Here is a 22,500-nt window from a genome sequence, read left to right on the forward strand (position 1 = left end):
TATTAGACCAGGTGCCAAACATACAAAGACCCAGGCCCAGCTTACAAAGGGGCTTCTGGACTCCTGATTATTTATAGCTATAAAATGCCTACCATACGCAAGGACATATGTCTGGGCAAGGACATATGTCTGGGCACGGCTAGAAAAGCCTTTGAATGCCTTCAATGACGGTGTATTTAAAATAGCAACAATAAAATAAAGTAAAACTATCTAATGATCTAACAGGCAATTTAAAAAGTGAATGGAAAAAATTGTACAGCAATATTACAGTAGGTTCATACATCTATGAATTCAGTACAAGAAACAGAATTAATTTACTCTCTCCATCTCAGAAATGAAATAATGCTATCATATGGCATAAACCTTAAAAAAATGAAATTACAGTTAATTTAAAAGATCATGAGATACTGCAAGATGTTAGTTTAATATGTTCTTAGTCATCGCTTTTTCAAGTTTTACTGTAATTAAAATTTTTAAATCAGGTTTCCTAAATTCAGTATCAATCCAAGATAGTGTCATTACCTTTTCAGGAAAGGGGTATGGAGGCAGGAACTACAGTTTACCACAGTGGAGTCAGCATTTGGCACATGAAAAGCACTCATTAAGAATTTGTTGACTTTGTGAGGTGCCTGCGTGGCTCAGTGGGCTAAGTGACCAACTTCAGCTCAGGTCATGATCTCGTGGTTCCTGAGTTCGAGCCTCGCATCTGGCTCTGTGCTGATAGCTCGGAGCCTGGAACCTGCTTCAGATTCTGTCTCCCTCTCTCTCTGCCCCTTCCCCACTTGTGCTCTGTTTCTCTCTGTCTCTTGAAAATAAATAAAAACATTAAAAAAAAAAAAAGAATTTGTTGACTTCATAAGTTGGAAACATGTACTTAGGAGAATGGATTAAGGTAACAGTTTTATTCAACAGGCACTTCTGAATACTTGGTATAAACATAGTGGTGTTTTGGGTGTTACAGAGAACTATTAAAAGTAGAGGACACTGTCCTTATCTACGGCTAGATGCACATCATTCGCACTTATAAACCTTTATAATAAAATATAAATATATGAAATTCACATTAGAAATAATTTTCAAATTCTTTATTACAAATGAACTCTGGCTATGCACCAAATATAAGAAAAACCAGCAAATACGTGAATTATTTTTACAAGCTCTTAGAGAACAGGAGAAAATACAGTATGAATTTCATAAGCTTTCTGAAATTAACTTTTAACTACAGAAATGAAAGTAAGTTTGCAATGCACAAAGTCATATTTCTAGTTACATATTCAGTGGTGTATGGACAGTGAAAAAAATATATCCAGGCTTTTCCACATAAAACAGAAATAAATAAGGGGATATATAAAAGTAAAAACTAATTTAGTTTATATGCTTCTTGAGAAAAGAAATCAAGACTTTTTATTCATTGCTTTTTAGAAATTAGGAATAGAGAAAATACATTATTTTAAATGAAGCAAATAATGTTTAATATTATAAACAATTAGAATAGGATGACATTTGAAGACCTTATCCAAATCTCAGATTAAATAATCCTATGAACTAAATAAATACAGAAAGGCAAGGAGGACAGATGAAGAGAGTGAAAAAATGTACAGAAAAGTAAGAAGGACTATAAAGGAACACCCTCTCGCATATACACGGACTAACACAGAGCTGAGACACAGGGAAATTTAAGGGGAAGAAAGACACACAGTCATATCTTGGCTTCCATCATGTGGAAGGCTTCCTCCTCAGAACAGTTCCAGAATGTTGTCTAATATTTGGTCTGAATGTCTGCTAGCCTCTTACTGTAGTTCTTCTAAAGATTTTTTTTAAGTTTTGATGTTTTCCTAACTAGACCAAATTGATTTGAGAATCAGTGGTCACATTTTGTACTTTATGGCTTGAGTTGGGTTAAAATTTTGGTTAATAAAAAAACTTCCAATTTTATACTTCCTCTTCTGAATCTTGATCATAAACTTCCTGAGGTTGTCTCTTAATATTGATTACCAAATCAATGGTTAAAATTTTTGTTAAACATTGAAGAACGGAAGTTAGTAATTGGTATTTACTAGCTACCGATTCCAAACCTGTCTGACTGCTTACCATGGGTTGATGGGTTTGTATCGCATGGAGAGTTCTTACATATATTTGTGGAAAGCTATAGTTTCCCTTCTTAGACTTATACAGGATTTTGGGAATGCCTAAAAGAGCATTAGCTATTATCACGCTAACCATAGTTTCTTCTGATTGGTGACATTTTTTGGCGTAGTTAAGAAGATAGTAATGTAACAAAAACTCAAAATTACCACCTGCTGGCAAAACACAACCTGCTGGTATAGATGAGAAGCAGTAACCGTGGGATGTACACATCTCCAGTGACTTCTCTCTCACTGCTAACATGCTTCCCCTTCCAGCAATTTCTGTGACTTGTAAATTTTCATAAGAAATTTCTATTCTAGTGTTTTCTGTTGTTGAATTAGCAGAATTACTCTCCATAAATGGTTCACTGTCATCAACTATCCTGGTTTTGGCTAGAGATAAATATCTCAATGTTTCATCTGTCTGGTATGTATCTGTTGGTGTCACTTTTGGTATTGAACGTGGAATATGTGTTTCTAATTCTATACTTGGAACTACAAAATTTGAATAGACTTTTAAATATGTTTGAGTTGTTGCCAGCTTACCTTTGTTCTCTACAACTGTGCCCTGATATGGGCTTTGCATTGAGCCATTAACAATTTCTGGCAATGGCGTACTTTCTCTGCTATTCTTGTAGGTAAGAAGACTTGATGCATAATTTTGATCACTGGCTTGTAACATGTAATTTAGATCAAGGTCTTTAAATAACTGCCGAAGCATTTTAAATGCTCCATGTAAAGCACTTTTATGCTGTTCCACAAGACCCTGCACTGGTGCACAAAGTACTATACAGTGTGGTATAAACGAACATGTGCCAATCAAGCCAAGATGAACATACCTTTTGGATCTAAGGATAAGGGGCTTACAAAAATTCATCAAAGCAGTGTTACAGATTTCATACCGCAAAGAGGTATGCGGCAATACAAAGGGAGAAAGACCAACAACCCTCTGGATAAGAGATACTTCTTCAGAGGATAAACACTCCACGACAGATATGCCATTCAGTCCTGCATAATAAATAACTAAATCTGGTTGTTTCACACTAGACAGCAGCAATTTTACATTCTGACTCTGTAAATGTTTCATGATTGCTTTTGTCCTTTCCATAATCCAAAACTGAGATGTCCGAAACTGTGCTTCTGAATTTAAAATAAACTCTGATCCAGAAGTTGAAAAAGGGGGCTGAATAGTCTCTGTTACTATCACTATTCTTATGTCACCATCTGCTGGACAGTAGACAGAAAAGTCTCTATGAAGCACAAGCCCAGCTATGATCCTGGAATCTGAGACAGGAAGGCCAGTGACACCAACGTTCAACTCTATAAAATAGTCATCCACTAACTCAAATACTTCTTCACATCCACTTTCACAAGCCATACACTTGAAAAAGTAGTCACACATCAATTGTGAAATAAAGTTTTGATTATTTCTTCCCACTCTTCCACAAAAGTATGCTTCTAAGAGCAACTCTAAAGAGCTTCTACACAATGTTCTCTCTTTAGTGGATGAAGAAAAGATGGACAAAAAGTGTTTGCTTAAGTAGTGGCCCATAATATAATCTAATACTTGTGTCTGAAACTTCAGAAGAGCCTGAGAAATAAATTTCCACTGACAACAATTTTTCCAATGCCTTCTATGGGTTTGAATATTTTTGGAAATCAAAGAATCCTGTTCTTTGTCTGTTACTGCATGAAGTCCTCTGAGTAAGTGACAAAGAAAGATAATAAATGTTTTAGCACCATCTCCTGTTTTTCTTAGATGACTGGAAACACAGGCTACCATCATCCTGTACAAAAAAAGAAATAAAGCAACTCAGAATTTCAGCGGGCTGCCTTCTTACAAATAAATCAAGTCGAAACCATGGCTTCACAGGTAAAGGCATAAAATAATACTGTCCTTTTGATGTCTTTAGTATTACTTTTTCCTTTTTTTCAAGTTACTTTGTTCTATTTCAAGATTCTGGGGTTAGGTGGAACAGGGAGGAGGGGGAATCAATGTTCTTGGAAGTTTGGTAAGATTTGACGTCCCCAAGAACATTCCATTGCACACCGCTCGAACCCTGAGCATACAATAGTCTCACCCGAGGTCAGTCTTCCCAATAGTACATTCTAAGGAAGGGTCAGGAGATAGGCTGCGGTGCCCGGCTCTGGGCAGGAGAATGGGACAATAGTACCTGGCTAAGGGACACTATAACGAGCTGGAACGCGGGACACGGGTACCTGGCTATGGGATGTTCTAAGTGTAGCGCCTCCAGAAGGCAGCCTCCATCCCGACTGATCAGCACCTCGCCGGTGGGCTTCGTACACAGAACTTGCCGCCCCTCGGGGCCCACGCAGCAGCTCACGATGGTCTCCAGCACTTCCGCCACCCGCAACGCCACCTTCGCGGACCCCGCGGCGGCCATAGGGCGTAAGAGCTGCGTGGCTTCCGGCCGCCGGAGGCGAAGCCCTAGCACCACCAGGAGGGAGGAGCCCAACGGAAGCGGAAGGGGCGGGGAGGGGGCTGTCAGCTGGCCCAGCTCGGCTCACTCCCCCCTATGACCCACTAGCGGAGTAGCCTGCTGTTCGGCCACCTGGGACTAGCGTTCCAATAGCTCGCGAAGCTAGGAAAGAGGTCAAGACTTCCCGGGAGCTAGCTGTTCCTGGAGCGGAAACTGCTGGCCCTTTCCCAGTTCCCTGGGTAAATTCATTCCCTGCAGCGGCTTCAGCTGCCACCAAATCTCTCCATCTCCCAGGAAACGTCCTTCCTCTCTGGAAGTCGGCACGCCTGGGGAGCGTATGTGAAGGAGGGAATGGGCACCGCGGGCGGACCTGGGCTCGTGCCCCACCCCTGACAAAACCTCCGCGTTGGACTCATGAATATTCTGTCCACAGTATCATCAGTTGCTTTTCTTCCCATCACAGAGGCCGGCTCGGGATGCAGGACGGATGGGCAAAGGCCTGGCCTTCACGGTCACGAGCTGCAGGCTTCATGCTTTCCGCAGGGGGCTTTGCCAGATTTCCTTGACGTGGATATCACTTTAAGTCCCCCAGCCACCACAACTTACTTTTTCTTTAGCAGAAGGGATAGATGGGAAGACTTAGCTACACTAGTGATCACTAGTATGCCTTTAAAGCACATAAAGCACAGGGGCGCCTGGGTGGCTCAGTTGGCTCAGGTCATGATCTCAGGGTCCGTGGGTTCAAGCCCCGCGCAGGGCTCTGTGCTGACAGCTCAGAGTCTGGAGCCTGTTTCAGATTCTGTGTCTCCCTCTGTCTCTGACCCTCCCCTGTTCATGCTCTGTCTCAAAAATAAATAACTGTTTAAAAAAAAAATTAAAGCACAGTGGCCTAAGATTGTTGGGTGCAACTGCAGAAGAAAACAGGCAGAAAGAACATACACCTGGGTTTGCGATGACACTTATCTGCGACATTCAGTAAGTAACCTCTTCCATCTCCAGTTAAAAAAAAAAAAAGATAGTAGTATATAAAAGAAAACCTCACGAGAGTGACAATGTTTGCAAAGAGCTTTTTTTTTTTTTTCATGGTGCCTGGCATATATTAAGCACTCAACGATTATTTACAGCCCCCCCCCCCCCCCCAATAACTGTGATATTCAGTCGCGTATTGACCCACTCTCTCTACAAGAAAAGGATATTTTGTAAATTGCAGAAGAGCCAATTAGGATGATAGCACAACACAGGACGCCTATTACAGTGCAGTCAATATTAGTAACAAAATTACTTACCTTGCAGCTTTTTCATTGAGGTTGAAGAATGAGGGGCTGTTCTCCTTTCCTCTCATTCCTATACATAGGCTAGGGAAAATCTGTAATGCCCTCCTTTCCATTCCCCCCAATTAGTAAGACAGAACCAACTATTAGCCAGAAGCAAGTGGATTCTGAGGAGAGAGCAAAAATGGAAGGGGAGAAGGACAGAGGAAAAGAGAGGAAAACCAGGCAGGAATGATTTGGAACTCACCTGATGTTGACTCAGTATGGACTAGTAAGTGATTTGAGGGGGGTGGGGGGAGAAAAAACTTCTATATAGGTTTTGTATATATACTTGTTTAATGGTAACATTTTTTCTGGTTCTACCCATCACAAAGCAGCAGTGGATATAGCTATAGTATACTGATTGAAGCAGTGGATTAATCTAAACATTTAAAAGTGCTACCATCAGAGTTCTACTTAAGCATACAGTGGAAGGAGAGTGGATATTGATGTCAGACATGGATTCAAACTTATGCTTGCTATCACTTTTACTGTATAGCTTTTGGAGTCATTTAACTTCTCTGAGTCTCAGACTCTTCATCTATAAAGTCGGGCTAACTTCCACTTAGCTTAAGGTTATTATGAGTAGTTAAGAAGAATGAATATAAAGCACCAAGGAAAGCATACAGTAGGGATTCTAACTATTAAATCCCTTCCCAGCCCTTCACCCTCCTTCACAACTACCCCTACAAAAAAAGATTTTTTTTTTCAATTTAAAAATTAGGATGAAGTAATTCAGTCACTATATGTTATATTCAAAGTCATTTGATCACAGTTTACTCTTTTTAAGAATTTTATTCAGAATGCCTACCTGTAGAAGTTAGCATAATTTTACAGATTAGAAAAATTCAATTCTTTTGTCTCTGCAAACATTTATAATAGGTTAGGAATAACAGATTAGAAATGTAATACATTACAAAACAGTTGCCTATGACTATCTGTACATCTACTATGCACCTTAGGGAAAGGATGTGACAGTGTGCTGTACTTACACTGCAGATAACACACTTTTTATTCTATTATACAAAACTGACCAGTGGTAGTGTCTGAATTTATAAATGGCTATTAAACAGGATATTTAACTTAAATGTATATTTAGCATGCTAAAAAGTGAAAAATTTTTCAACTGAAGTAATTCTATGGCTCATCAATTCAAATGTTTCATGGCATTTTTCTTTAAATAAACATCAATATTGTAATACTAAATAATTTTACATGATAAATGCAAAAAGATAAAATTTTCTAAACATTTTAGAAAGTATGTTCACATTCATTTTGTCATGGGTTTCTTGTGGCTCTTCTAAATATGTTAATCATATTAAGGAGACACTGGTCCTATACGATTTTAACAGTCCATCTTCAATTAAAAACTGTAACCAAACAAACAGTATATTAAAGAGTAACAAAAAGTAACTTAAATACACTAAATTCACACACTATACGTAAACAAAATCAAGTCAAATTACATAAAGTCAAATGACACAATAGTGGCAGGTTATACATTTTAAAGAATTTCTTTATCCGTGTAGTCACATGAAATAGAAGCTGAAATGTAAACTCAGTGATTTGTGTGGTGTTACCCCTTACTGGTTCAAATTGGAAAATTTGGTATAAATGCTAATATTAGTATTTTATTTCTGTACATTTAACATAATTCAAAATCATCTACAGCATCAGGTATGGCTCATCAATTTTGCCATCATCACCGTATATCAACCAAAAAAAAAAAAAAAACTCAAAAATATATTCATTGCTCGTTAGAAATGCTAAACACCGGAAAAAAATGGAATTTTGTTTTCTTAAATAGTTGACTAAGATATTCTTCAAAAAGTTAAAACTGCCTTCCACAGAATTTTATGTGTAGTATGGCACAAGTTGACACCCAAAACAGTGTGAATTCCATCAAAAAGGCACTGTTTACAATACTCAGAATAATCTGACAAATCTACTTCAATGATGTCTGAGAGTGAAGAATATACTTGAAATAGTTAAATAGACAAACCCTTATAAAAGTACAGCATTACTGTTTAAATATACTATAGCTATATAAAAGGAAATAAAATGACACAGAGAAATGACCCTTTATGGCAGTTAAGCCTATAAACACTTAGAATCATATTGTAGTTCTGTAACACAAAAATAACAAAAAGTAGTTTCTTAAAGGCACAAAAGCGTGAATACTAAATGAGTGTTGTATTTTACAAGGCCAACTTTTTCAATGGAATGGTGACAAAGATTACACTGTACCTTTATAAGTGATGCAAAAAAGTACTGACATGAAATACAAGTGAAATAGCTATTGCTGAAACTTACTTATTTCACATGCCCTATTTATTATCTGTTCCTGGGCCAGCTACACCTCACTAAATGGTGGATAATTGAAGGCATAGTACATTTCATAACTAAAACAAATGCACATGTCGATAATTATTACTCATGTAAATTTTCATGTGAAAAAATAAAATTTTTGATCAAATGAAAAAAAAAGTGGTCATAAGATCTTAAATCCTAGAAACCATCATGAGGCTCTCAAACAACTGGGAACTGTAAATCACAATTTTTATGAATCCATGTTTGAAGGAGTATTAATCTCAGGTAGGGAACATTCAAAGTCAATTACATATATGGCTACATACAAAGTTAATTACGTGTCTTAAAGGATTCACATACTAAGCCTAGTATAACCACTGATCTAAAAACTAAGCCACCAATTCCTGAGTTTTGTGTTCAGTTCACAGAAAGGAACTCATACAACTAAAAGCATAAGAAGACTATTAGATTAGATGTATGCTTTCAGTGTATAAGAAACAGTCATGAGTAACCCTGCTCTTTTTCATGAAAGTTTTTGACTCCTTGAGTAATAGGAACCCAAAACATCTGCTCTAAAAAGAAAAACATAAAGAACATAACTACCTTCCCAGTCTTAGAAGATACCTATACAAATAAAACACTATTTCGACCAAATGAAAAGAACACACAAGTGGGTAGGACTAAAACCCCAAAAGGGGGTTATCAGCAAAAAATTTTAAGTTTTCAGGGTTTAATGATGAAATTATTTTTGTGATCAGCCAATCAACTTATATATAAATACTAATTGAAACCATAAAAAGGATCAAATTGTACAATATTTACAAAATATCATATATCAATCAATAGGCAGTTGAGCATGACATTGGTAACAGAGAGTGAGGACAAAAACGACACAAGTATGAAATACAAACAAATCTCACCTGTTCTAGTGTAGACATATCTATACTTATACCAGGTATAGGTATCTTATTTATATTTCAGTCAATTAAAAAAAGTGCTTTCACATGTACATATGGAATACAGCATTATTTTGCCCAAACTATATGGCTCTTCTTAAAACCGAAGACTATTAAGATAGCTAAATTGGTAAGGGAGAAAAAAAGCAGGCTCTTTATCACTTTCAATTTTTGTAATTTAGCAATCATTCCTTGACTGTATATATCTTGGCATAAACAGTTGATTGTAATTTTGCTAGTGTCTCACAGTCTCTTCTTAGTCAAAGGCAAATGTAGTCAGAATAATTATTCTGACTTTTCATTAATAACCATTCCAAAAGGTATACTTTCAGGATTCTAAGACATATCTTAGGACAACATGTTCCTAAACTTAGCTACATTTGCAAAAATTGCTTCTGAGGGCTATAAATATTAAAATATTAACCTGAAAAAAAATTAGGAAAAAGTGTGCCTGAGTTCGAACAAAAAAAATCTTGAAGTGTGGTTTGTCACAGAATGAAGTTACTGAGAACAGAGGAATAAAGAATTAAACCTCAGAACTTGATGCTCTTCTTAGATGCTCAACTTATTGCACATTTTAAAGAAATAAATTTTAATGTACACATAAATGCTACGACACAAAGTTTTTCTTACTGCCTTTCTCTTATTTGGCTTTTGAAGTAAAATATTGGTTATAATTTTTTCTATTCTATTTACTCACTGAATACACTAAGTTCTAAACGAAAGCTAAAATAAGTTTTTCATAATGAAAAACATAAATTATCATATGCCCTATAAACAACTCTAGAATTTGGCCTATGCTACTGGACCAACAGGGTTACAAGAAACAAAAATAAGAAAAAAGGACAGCAATTTTGACCACAATTTTTTAAGCAAGTGCTTAAGGTGGTATTATATAGGTATAAGAAAGATATAATCAATAGATCCAAATAGCTGCATATCGGTTTTTTATGTCGATAAACACACACACAGATTTATACCTGTCTCTATAAATATTAAAATTCTAGGGGTTAAAAAAACTGTGTGTAAACCTTTAAAAAAGCAATCTGCCACCTTGTCTCTCTCAGTACACCAATTTCGACTACACTTTTTTCTTGTTGTTTCTAAGAACACAATTGAGCTGGGTGCTTTGGAAATGATATTTCTAACAGGACAGTGTTTTGAACTATTTATAATATGTCTATTATGCCATCATTTCCCATTCTGTAATTCCTTATTGATAAAAGTCTTGTGCCTGTTGTATGAAGAAAATAGATTGCTATGTATATATTTTATAAGATTGATAGCATTTTTGTTATGAATGTTAATGTTATATCTCAGAACACACTATAGAATACAAAGACTACTGTCAGGTATACATAAGACACAATTGTGTATACATGTGGACTTATTATACTCACATGTAAACACACTGTCACAAAAGCTAGAAATGTTCTGGCACTTAACACATAGCTCACTTTAATGACCAAGAGTTCTTATTTCAGGTTAAGGAAAAAAGGTATGAAAGGTCAACACCTCTACATTTATCTCTAAGATTTTTGTTTTAGAAATATTGTGACATTTTAACAAAGACCAAACCAACTTGAACATTGGTCCCAGGCCAAATTTGATCATTCCAGTTCATTGATTCAACTGTAAGGAACTTCTACTTAAACATGAAGTTTATTATGACTTGAAGCAAAATCAGGAGGAAAATGATGAAGTAGTCTTTTTGTTGCAGAAAATAATCTGTGGCAGGTGTGCTTGAAACTAAATGATTTCGAAGAGCCATAATATTTCTACAAAAATAAGAAACAATAAATTTTAAAATTATTTGTCAAAATGTTAGCATATAAATCACAATTTGATACGTGAGACTTAATTAGTAAAGTCTTAGTTAAGAGAACAGTTAATTACATTATCTAAGGTAACTTGTTTAATCAATTACTACTACAACATCAACAGGAAGCTGATTATGTTACGTGAAGCCGTTATTAGGTCTTGTCTAAATCTACATTCCACATTGTACCAAATATATTACTCGATGATGTGCATCAAACAGAATTATTAAAGTTAGAGGATATAAAAATATACCACTTTTCTCTGTTATCACAGTGGTTTTAAAACAAAAATTGTGTTTCTTAGTTGGTCTAGTAAAGTTCTTTTATCTTTACTTTGGGGAAGATAGAAGTAGATTTGGAGAAAAATTCTAAAATCTCTAAGAAAACATAATACAACAGATTTCATGACATTCCTAATTTGAAAAATGCTATATAGGCATTTCATATACTAACGAAAATAAAATGTTAATTTAGTCATTAAATGAGCTTACATTATCCTCATGCCATCCTAAATGCTTTTGGCTAAAAAAAAAAAAAAAAAAAAAAAAAGCTGATTTCATTCCACCCCCCCTGACTTCTACACTGGTATACCAGTATAGAGAAAGAAAGGAGGCAAATGAACAAGTAGGCTCATTAATTTATAAAGACGATTAAACTAGGAAATGAGCATTTTATATAAGGGCTGATGATATCAAGATGCAGAAGACATGTTCCCTCCTATAAAGGAGCTCATTGTCCAGTTGCGGGAGGGGGTGGTGGTCGTGTGATAAACAGACACACACAATAACAACTCTGTAATCCAATAAATGCTCAAAAGTAGCATGCATAGGGAACTGTACAAGGACAGTGCAGGGATTAATAACTCTACAGGGCAATGTGGGTAATTAGAAATGTTACAAAAAGGGTGGCATTTGAATTATATTCTGAAGGATAAACAGGGATTTTCTTGATGGGCAGGGTGGGAGGAAGAACAATCTAAAAAGTGGATTCAGTGTGGGCAAAGCTCCAAAGATGAGACAGTACAGTATATTCTGGAGCTGTAAGGAGTTTCACAGAACTGGAGCATGGGCCAGGCACAGGGGAATGGCAGGAGATAAGGCTATAAATGAAAAAAACAACTAAATGTAAGCTGTAAGATCACTAAGAACTGAGAAAATCTTTTTTTTTTTTTTTTAATTCTCTAATATAGTAATGGGAGGAAACCAATCTACACTCCTACTAGCCTTAGCAATGGGGCAGAAAGAATCAGGAGTTCTCCTCCAAGGAGTTTTCTTTCTTTTTTTTTTTTTTTTTAATATTTATTTATTTATTTTTGAGAGAGAGAGAATATGAATGAGTTGGGAGGGGCAGAGAGAGAGGGAGACAGGGAGTCCCAAGCAGGCTCTGGGATGTCAGTACAGAGCCCAATGTAGGGCTCGATCTCATGAACTGTGAGATCATGACCTGAGCCCACTTAACTGACTGAGCCACTCAGGTGCCCCCTTCAAAGAACCTTCCTAAGTGTTAATGATTTTTTGTTGCTGGATCTGGGGAGGAATGTGTGAGGAAGGGTCTGGGACTACAAAAAGAGCCCTCAAAGGTCTCAGGGTGGTGGCTATTTACCCCTTGCTATGGAAGCATTTCAATATGTCAACACATGATGCACTCCTATTAAATATTAGCCAGGTACAAAGGGACTGCAGAAACCTTTGCTAGCCAACTTTCTCAGAAACCACCCCTCTACTACATCCAACACACCTACATTTCTAGGTATGCTACAGCAATAAGATAAAGAGATTCCACTTGTATAATCACAGAGGAGAAATCACCACTCTCCCCCAATATTTGAATGGTGATGGTATTTCACAAGTTGCAGTCGTCAGGCGACAGAAGCCAATCTATCTTAATAGCTCAACAATGTTATAAAAATGTAAAGTTTGCATATGATTTCCTACATAACAGATTCTTAACTACCTCTCTAGACTTAAATAGCCACTGTCCATATATATTACCTTTTAATTTCTTCCTGCGTTTGTTTTATAGATTCGATGGAATTTTGAATGTCTCCCAGTTCTATCCCTTTCTTTCTTCTCGTATTTGGTTTTACTGATTGAGCTAAAAAGACATTTGGAATAAAGTTGATGAAAATAGCAAACACATTTAATTATAAACAATCTACATTTCAGCTTAATGAGTCTTATATAATAAAATTTTTCCTAGGCATTATTTTTATGGCTTAGAATGTAACATAATAATAGTAATACTCTGCATTTAAACAAAATGTTTAGTTTTGAGGGGGTGGGGGAGAGGGGTGGAGAGAGAGACAGAATCTGAAGCAGGCTCCAGGCTCTGAGCTGTCAGCACAGAGCCTGATGCAGGGCTCAAACCCACGAGCCATGAGATTATGACCCGAGCTGAAGTCAGATGCTTAACTGACTGAGCCACCCAGGCACCCCAATCCTCTGCATTTTTAAAGTTTCAATCATTAGTTGAATTTTTTTGTGGCATCAGTTTCATTTTTTTTAACTAAATGAAACAGACAGCAAACAGTTCATTAAAAATACATATATTAATTTGGGGGAAGGTATTATTCTCGTGTCTCTTGTCCATTTGCTTACTTCTGAAGAAGTCAGCTTCTTAAGTTCTCTTTTCAGTGTTTCATTAATTGTTATCTTTATTTCCCTGGTCACCCCAATTTTAAAGCTTTTCAGTTGTTTTTGCTACCTCTTCTACAAATTTTTACCTTCAACCAGTAAACTTTTTTTTTTTTTTTTTTTTTTTTTTTTTTACCTTCAAACCTCTCATATCATTCCTTCCTTTCCATTTTTGTTCGTTTTGGTTCTCATTTGTAAAATAGGGATAATAATACTACTGAAACTCCACATGGTTGTGGTATGGTATGTTAAACATCTAGCTTGGCACACGTTAAGTGTTATTTACCTTATAAATTACAGGTAAATAGTGCAGTGGATAAGAGAGTGAATTAAGGAGCCAAAATATCTTCATATATTACATGTATATATACTGTCTTATGGGATATGTGACCTTGTGCAGGTTAACCTGTATCTCAATTTCCTTTTCTGTAAAATGGGAACAAAACAGCGTAACTAATATTCCCCGTCTAGCACATTGGTTCCATATGACTCCTACTTTTAAACTTTTATTCCTTTTTGACTGCAGTATCTCTTGATCCCACCCACATCCCTCAAGCTTAGACTGCTGTAATCCATTAGAAATCCTAATAATTCATCAGGGTTCTTTTAAAAACTGCCCTCAAAGTGAATTCAGCTCCCTCTGCTTTAAACTATTATTTGTTATCTACTCATTTCCTGGCATTTATCATTTATTCACTTCTATTGTCATCTCTGTAAAAATAAGCTCCCAGCTTAGAGTGAGCTTAGTAGAGAACTATGGCTTTAAAAAACTGTATTTTCTAGCAGCACTCTCAACAATAGCCAAATTATGGAAAGAGCCTAAATGTCCATCAACTGATGAATGGATAAAGAAATTGTGGTTTATATACACAATGGAATACTATGTGGCAATGAGAAAAAATGAAATATGGCCCTTTGTAGCAACGTGGATGGAACTGGAGAGTGTAATGCTAAGTGAAATAAGCCATACAGAGAAAGACAGATACCATATGGTTTCACTCTTATGTGGATCCTGAGAAACTTAACAGGAACCCATGGGGGAGGGGAAGGAAAAAAAAAAAAAAAAAGAGGTTAGAGTGGGAGAGAGCCAAAGCATAAGAGACTGTTAAAAACTGAGAACAAACTGAGGGTTGATGGGGGGTGGGAGGGAGGGGAGGGTGGGTGATGGGTATTGAGGAGGGCACCTTTTGGGATGAGCACTGGGTGTTGTATGGAAACCAATTTGTCAATAAATTTCATAAAAAAAAAACAAAAAAACAAAACTGTATTTTCTCAGACATTCATTACTTTAATCCTTTCTTGATTATATGTCAGTGTAATTCAAGACATTTTACACATTATCTGGCTTGTACAAGAATGGCATACTAGTTAATCTAGGTCATAATTTTGATATATTTTTACTTGTCTGTGACTTATAAACACTACAATAATTTAATCTAAAAGTGAAAATTTTTTTTGAAGCATGGAACTGAGTTCAAAGCTCAAAAACTGGTCCCTGCATTGAATCTAGGAAACCATCAACAACTTTTCAGGAGCTAACAAGATGTAAAAAGAACTAGTACTACAATGTGGTTCTTGATTTGCATGTTTTCCCTCACCTTTCCCTTGTGGCCTGGTCTTGCAATTTATCTATAATCTAAAACTGCTTTTTAGGCACACCATCTCTGTCCCCACCAAAACTCCCAAATTATCTTGAGTTAATATGAAAAATGCTTTTTATACATTAAACATAATACAGTAATATCCTTTTAAAAGTTTAGACGCTTATAGTGAATAGTCTGCAGTAAACATTTTTACCTTCACTTCCAGATGAGTCTTGGATATCAGGTTCTGGGGAAGAATAGCCTTTTGCCACTTTCTTCTGTTGCCTGGTTGGCTTATGTTTCATTTTTGGGACACTAACCTGAAGAAAAAGCCCAAACTATAATGTGAATTTGCAATGAGTTTTGTAATTAAATACCATTGTTGTAAAACTGTCAAAACTATCAGTTCATGGGCACTTTAAGTATACTGAAATAAAAACAAAGATGAAATAGTCTAATTAAAACCTAACAAGAGGTGGTAACACTTATACAATCATTTAATCTTAATAGGAAATATTAATTCAGCACAAACAAGAAAAATATTAAAAAATATACAATGAAGAGTTTCTCTTCACTCCTGACCTCTACTAGCAATGCAGTATCTCCATCACAAAATAGATACTGCTATTAGTTTGTATATCCTTCAAAAGACAATTTTATGTACAAATGTGAATACAGACGCCCCCCCGCCCCCCGCCAAGCTTCTAATTGCACCAGTCAGTACCTTTTTCAGTCATACTTATCTTATTCCCAACATTAGAAACATTCCCATTGGATGATGTTGGGTTTCCAATAAAATTATTTATTTACTTTTAATAATATCTGGATATTGCAGAAAGCATCTTATAATAAATAAAAATATTATTTGGCAGAGCATGATTTAAACCTACAGAAAGCATTTGAGTGCATGCACAAGATTCAGAAGTATATTAAATGTTCAACTAGGACTAAATTTTTCTTAAAATAATATACTTCAGAGTCTACCCTATTAATAGGCTTGCAATTCTGAAGGTCAATCCTAAATATAAAAATTCAAATTCAAGAGGAGAAACTAGAATTAGAAGGGTAAGGTAATTTACATGCTTAGAAAGAGGGAACCAGTCATCCTAAGTCTTTAACTCTATTCAGACCTGTTTACTATTCTAAATAGGAATTATCCTCTACTACCTATTCTTTTACAAAATTTTATTCAAAAGATTGAAATTAAAATAAAATTTCTATAATTTTATTATAGAAAATAAACAATGAGCAGGTAAGTTCTGGATTCAGCCTGTATTATGCCCTCTTACTTCAAGTCATAGAGACCGAACACTGTTACATTAGAATCCAAATCCACCTTAGAGTAGGTTCAAATTGGAGATTGATGAAGACCGGTGAGAAGTATTTAAAATGACAAAGGGAGTCAATAAGCTATGTCTCTGTATGCAAAGATTTACTGTCATCAATAAACTCTACTTTTAGGAGGAAATACAGAAGCCCTGTCTGTCTCTACCATGTTAGTGTTGTTGAGGGAAGAAACAAAATTTTAAAATGTTTTAAAGTTTCTAAATTGTAATTAACGTGTGTGTGTACACGTGTATATATATATATATATATATATATATATATATATACGTATATATATATATATATATACACGTACACACAATAAATTTTGTCATCTTAGCCATTTTTAAGTGTACAATTCAGTAGTATTAAGTAGATTCACAATATTGTGTAAATATCACAGCTACTTCCAAAACATTTTCATCATCCCAAAGAAAGACTGTTAACAATTAAGCAATGACTTCCCATTCCCTCTTCCCTATAGTCAATAGTAACCTCTTTTTCACTTTAGTTATTGTATTTTTGAACCTCAGAAGTTGTTTGGTTCCTTTATATATTTTCTCTTTGTTGATATCCTAATTTTGTTTATGTATCTTTTTCTTGATTTTCTTTTGTTCTTTGTTCCTGTTTCATTTAACTCTTTGGGCACATTTAAGACAACTGTTTTTGAAGTCCTTGTCTGCTAAGTCTCGTGTCTAGATTTCATCAGGGATGGTTTCTGTCAATTTACTTTGTCCCGTTTAATGGGTCATGCTTTCATGCTTCTTTCTATGCCTTGTAATTCTTCATGGAAAACCCTGGACATCTGAGTGTGATAATGTGGTAACTCTGGAAATCAGATTCTCCACCTTCCCAGGGTTTTTCTGTTTCCTGGATTGATGAAAGCTATAGTACTCCATTTGTTCACAGAAGTTCCTAAACTATTTCTGCAAAGACTGTAATGTTGTTCATGGTTACTGAAATTTCTGTTCCTTAGCTTATGTTCGGTTAGCATTTTGACAGAAACTTCCTTGAACACCAGTAGCCAAATAAACCAAAACAAAAGACAAAAACGAAAACAAAAAAATACTCTCCCACTCTTAGCAGACTGTTCAGTGTAGGGGCACTAAGCCAGGCTTGCACTGAGCTTAGGTGTTAGCTCAGTGTTCTTTCACTGTTCTTTTCTGAGCATAAGCACCTTACCTTGGACATTTGGTTTTCTAAAATCCCTGATGCCCCAGTTTTCCAATCTCTCCCCAGCTTTTGTTCCTAGGCCTTACACAGTCTATTGTATTGTTTCAACGACAGTCTTTTGCCCCAAGTGTGTGCAGGATGTCAGTATGGTTCATAGCACTTCCAAGAAATGCCTGCAGCCTTTCTGCCTGGGCTCTGAGTTATCAGCAAAAACAGAAATGCCTGCCCTGTCAGCATACTTAAAGTAGCCCCTAGACAGGTTAAAATAGACATACACAATTTGTGAATAAGATCTACTCTGTTCCCTCTGGAGCCAGGGCTCTCATTGAGAATGTGGGGGCCCTTCAAGACAACCAGTGCATCAGTGAGGAGTTGGGGCAAGGGCAAGTAAAAATAACTGCTTTGAAGTCATTTCTCTCTTGATTCATTATTCACTCTGTTGCTGCAAACCTGACTATTTTCCATAGTTTTGGCAAATTTGGTTCTGACAGCTCCTGCTTGCTTTTTTGTTTCTTTAAAGGGAAAAGACCTTGGAGTTGCCTATTCTGCCATTTTGCTGACTCAACATTTTAAATTTTGAAGTTAAATTTTAAACATTGGCTGCCAAAGATACTATGGGTTTGAAAAGTTCATATGCCTTGCAGATCTTGTTATTTTTTTATTACATACCATTGGAGTGCGATGTTTCACTTTGGTCTGGATAACACCATCTTTTTCAAACTGTATCATATCATTAAGTGGGTCCCACGGTCTAGTACTGCATAAATGAAAAAAAACCCATTTATCTAATAACTAAACACTCAAATACTTTTCCAAAAATGTTGTCTATAATTAGATTTTCATTAGTAATTATGAACCTAGCTGTAAGATTAAGAATTGTCATATCTAATCTTCTGATCCTCAGCTTACTTTATAGACCACTATCATGGCATCAAATTTACAATGAATGAAACATCAAATTTAAAATCTCATACTAATTTATAGATAGGGCTTAATAAAAAAAATACTTGGGGTAAAAATTCTAGAAATAAAGGCAAAAAACAATGCTCATATACTGTTTGTTATTTATGTTTTAATTACTTACTCTGCAAACTTGTAATGCCATTCTCCTGTGAGTGAATCAAGCTCAAATAACTTGCACGCCCACTCTTCACTTTTTGTTTTCCGATCTCTGGCAGCTTGTCTTTGAGCTTCTTCTAAAACGTACTTCTCTTGAGTAGCTTCTGTTTGGTCTTTGGCATTTATGGCTCGAGTTACCCGCTGCCAGAGTCTAATACGTGTGCAAAAATAGCATTAAAAAAGCAAAAGAAAATCAAATCTACATAGAATAGACCTGAATCTCCTTGAGAGAAAAATGATGCCTACGTGGGTTTTTGGTTTTGACAAAGCTTATGCTCACAGGCTTAGAAATGAGTCAAGATATAAAAAGTGGTGTCTTGAGTAGAAATACACAGTGGAAACTAAGTTTCTTCTTGCCAAGGAAAAGTTTTTACCTGGGTTCTTAAACATATGGTGATGAATGGTGCTGATCCAAGATAATAAGAATGTACTGAACGCTCAAGAATCTACATTTTTAAGTTCTTTGGATGATTCTTATACACACTGTGTAAGATCCACTAGCCTCAAAGATCCAACACTGTAATGCCATGCTTTTCAACCTTGAATGTAGGAATTATCAGAGAACTTTTAAAATCAGAATCTTGGAAGTAGGCCCAAGTACTGGTTTTTTAAATGTTTTCTGGGTGATTTTAATGTGTAGCCAATGTTGAGAACCACTGACTGAGGTAAAATCTTTTCCCCTACTAAAGTTTAGTTTTTTATTAGACAAATAAAACTATGACATCTATATTACTCTACCTGTGAAGACAGCATGTTGTGACTGAAAGAACACAGGTTTTGGAATCAGACAGACTTGGGTTGAATCCTGTTTCTGTCACTGCTTGGCTGGTGAACTAAAAGTTACTTATCCTAAGACTTGTTTCCTCATCTTTAAAATATGTGAAATTACATTCACACCTCAAAAATTGTTGTATGCTTTGCAAAGCTTCACCCTGGATAGAGGGCATCATGTGGTTACAGCTGAAACCATTTTTAGAACTGCCGCATACATATTCTTTCATTTCTGACAGCCCCAATTTTGGGTGCAAAAGAAAAGTACACAGATTTGAATCGCCATGACAAAGAATGATATGCATGTGAGAACATGTAGTGAGGACTAAACTAATGTGTAAAAAGTACCTGGTAGAGTGTGTTTTACACAGAAAACTTCTAACACAAATAAATATAGTAAGAATAAAACTGGGCAATATTCATATAATTTTTTGGTTCAAAAGCATAAGAGATCCAGCAAGAATTCCATGACTTAAGAACAGAAACTATGTCTTTAACTATTGCTCAACTAATGGAAGTCCTCTAGAAGCCTGCATATCCAGTGACATAGTTCATATATTTTGCAAATCAAGAATAATTAGTCCCATAATTTTATACAAACAAAAGCTTTTGTTTTTAAATAGGCCCTGGAGCAGATAAGAGAAAGGAAAAAATGGGAAGTTTTAGTTTAGAGCTGCAGAAAACCAGTACGATTTTTTTAACTAGTATGATTTGCATATTTATTTGACATTCACATATACAAAAAAAAAAAAATCCTGTCACATCGCACAAATGTTAAACTATTTTTGCTGAATTAACATGTGACTGAAAAGTGACAGAGAAAAGTGGCCAACTATTGAGGGGTTAAAAAATACTCTTCGATGCTCATGAAGTTGGCTGAAAAATGGTATACTTACTTCTCTGATTCAAAATCTCCCTGCTCTTCAAATTTTACAGTGTGCCTTATTAATCTCCACTGCTTAATGTCTGGTGTTGGATTCCAGAAGACCTCTGAATTATCAGTCTTTTTGTCATTAATAAAAACTTCACTGTCCTGTATTTAAAGAAATTAAAAATTAAAGAACTATCATTATTTAAATTAGGATTATTTAGTATAGTAATATAAAAATTTTTTCCTGTATTTAATCCCACAGTTAAACACATTTCTAAAACAAATACAACTAGCACTTTTCTAAAAGCTCCAAATGTCTTGTCATTTCATAAAACCATTAAATAAGTACTTCTAGTCATTTAAAACTTTTGGTTGAACACACAAAAAAGTTCAGGAGATTTCACAAGTTTTACTTAAAAAACAAATTTCCAACAATTACTTGCAAAACCTCAACAACGATTTCTGAATTGTCACAGAGGAGCACAGTATTTGCTAACAGCTACAATGAGATGCTGCTATCTACGTACTCAACACAAACCTCAAAGAACCTTTCTTAGCATTAAAAATTTGAGTACAATGTTAGAAATTTCATTTTTTAAAAAAAGATAGTTCTATCTTTTTTTCCAAATGATTTTTAGATAGAAGTAAAATTTTAAAATTACAGAGCATATGCTACAGAGCATATGCGACCTCTTGGTTGAATCTCCAGATCCAGTTTCACTTTCTCATCACATTTCTCACCATTTTCTGATTATAATGCAGAAAACAGCATACACTCAGTGTTCACAGTGACAGTGCATCTAGGCAGTACCATGATATACCCTTTTTCATTTAAAATCCTCTTAACAAAATTAGGTAAGTGCGAATTTAGGTCAGCAGAGAAATAAATAAAAGCTGTTGCTTCCAAATACCACTATACCCTTTCCATGTCCCTGAAAAGGAACTGTAACTCTAACTGGAAATGCCTCTTTCTTAGGTGAGGGGCAGGACACTGCTCCGAGGAGCAGCCAGCCCTGGAGCCAGAGTGCACAGGCTGGAACTCTTGCTCCATCACTTTGAGCAAACTGTTTAAACTCTCTGTGCCTCAGTGTCCTCCTCTGTAATACGGAAACAGTATTACCCACTTCATACAGTTATTCAGTATCAAATGAGTCAATACGAGTAACATTTTTAAACAATGCAGTATATTCTAAATGATAAGTGTTAGCTATTTTTATTGAATTAAACTTTTGGAAAGCTAAAGTATTATTACAAGACACTAAATATTGTTGATAACAGATCAATGCCAAAATATTTGTTAAGCTGAAGCTTATAGTGAATAGTGATGTTTTTAGCAATGGAATAAGTGAACTTTTAAAATGTGATTTTTAATTTTTTTCACAGAATAAAATTCTTTTTGTTAAAGCTAAAATAGAAAAATACTTACCCAATGGCCTTCCAAAGTAGCTAGGACTTCTTTTCCCAATTTAAGTTTCCCTGATATTTGATTAACACAGTCACTACTACCTAGAAATGGCTTTTAAAAGAGAAAATGTTACAGAAAGAGTTTACTTTTATCTTATATTTACATATAATGTAGACAAAAACAAACAAAAGAAGTAAGTATATAGTTACAGTGCTACTAAAGCATGAAGGGTGAAATGCTGACTCAAATTTTAGTCAGAAACGTTCAATGAAATCGGAATTTGTTGCTGTGGAAAAAATAGGTAAAAATAAACAGACTGTGTGAAGTCCAAATAAACATGTTGAGAAAGATCACAAATGATAACTCATGCTCTCTGCTCTCTCCTGACTCAACTGAGCTGTCAATGCTACGGTATGTTTAAGCAATAACAATTCAGTAGACTTAAGGGACTTAACTCATCTGTTAGAATAATACCCCTGCCTTCAAAACTAAACAGTAAAACAATACTTAACCAAAAATCCTCCAAAATTAAGTTATAAGGAAAACACTTTGAGTTACTATATTGCCTTACTAATGTCGCTCATCTGTGACAAAATTTTGATGTTCCAATCTAACCCTTAAAAGTATCATAAATTACTTAAAACATCTTTAGTCAT

At 35.5% G+C, this 22,500-nt stretch overlaps 2 protein-coding genes across 3 annotated transcripts in view; both read right to left on the reverse strand.

Moving 5' to 3' along the window:
* Positions 1-1,070: 1,070 nt before the first annotated feature.
* On the reverse strand, positions 1,071-5,247 carry BBS10 (Bardet-Biedl syndrome 10). The gene is made up of 2 exons (XM_030323279.1): positions 4,347-5,247; positions 1,071-3,913 (listed from the first exon to the last, which is right to left on the reverse strand). Exons 1-2 carry the CDS (start codon positions 4,529-4,531, stop codon positions 1,933-1,935), a joined length of 2,166 nt encoding a protein of 721 aa, XP_030179139.1. The 5' UTR covers positions 4,532-5,247; the 3' UTR covers positions 1,071-1,932.
* A 1,405-nt stretch (positions 5,248-6,652) lies between these two features.
* Positions 6,653-22,500, reverse strand: part of OSBPL8 (oxysterol binding protein like 8) — a 156,091-nt gene continuing 140,243 nt past the window's right edge. For both annotated transcript variants that reach the window (XM_030323280.1, XM_030323281.1), the window contains 7 exons: positions 21,866-21,955; positions 20,465-20,601; positions 18,763-18,948; positions 18,348-18,435; positions 15,394-15,499; positions 12,955-13,057; positions 6,653-10,921 (listed from right to left, as the gene is read on the reverse strand). In XM_030323280.1, the coding sequence (XP_030179140.1) occupies positions 10,789-10,921; positions 12,955-13,057; positions 15,394-15,499; positions 18,348-18,435; positions 18,763-18,948; positions 20,465-20,601; positions 21,866-21,955 (843 nt within the window). In that variant the 3' untranslated portion in view covers positions 6,653-10,788. The remainder of the gene's footprint in view (positions 10,922-12,954; positions 13,058-15,393; positions 15,500-18,347; positions 18,436-18,762; positions 18,949-20,464; positions 20,602-21,865; positions 21,956-22,500) is intronic.

This window comes from Lynx canadensis, chromosome B4 (assembly GCF_007474595.2).
Source record: "Lynx canadensis isolate LIC74 chromosome B4, mLynCan4.pri.v2, whole genome shotgun sequence".
NCBI classification, from domain to species: domain Eukaryota; kingdom Metazoa; phylum Chordata; class Mammalia; order Carnivora; family Felidae; genus Lynx; species Lynx canadensis.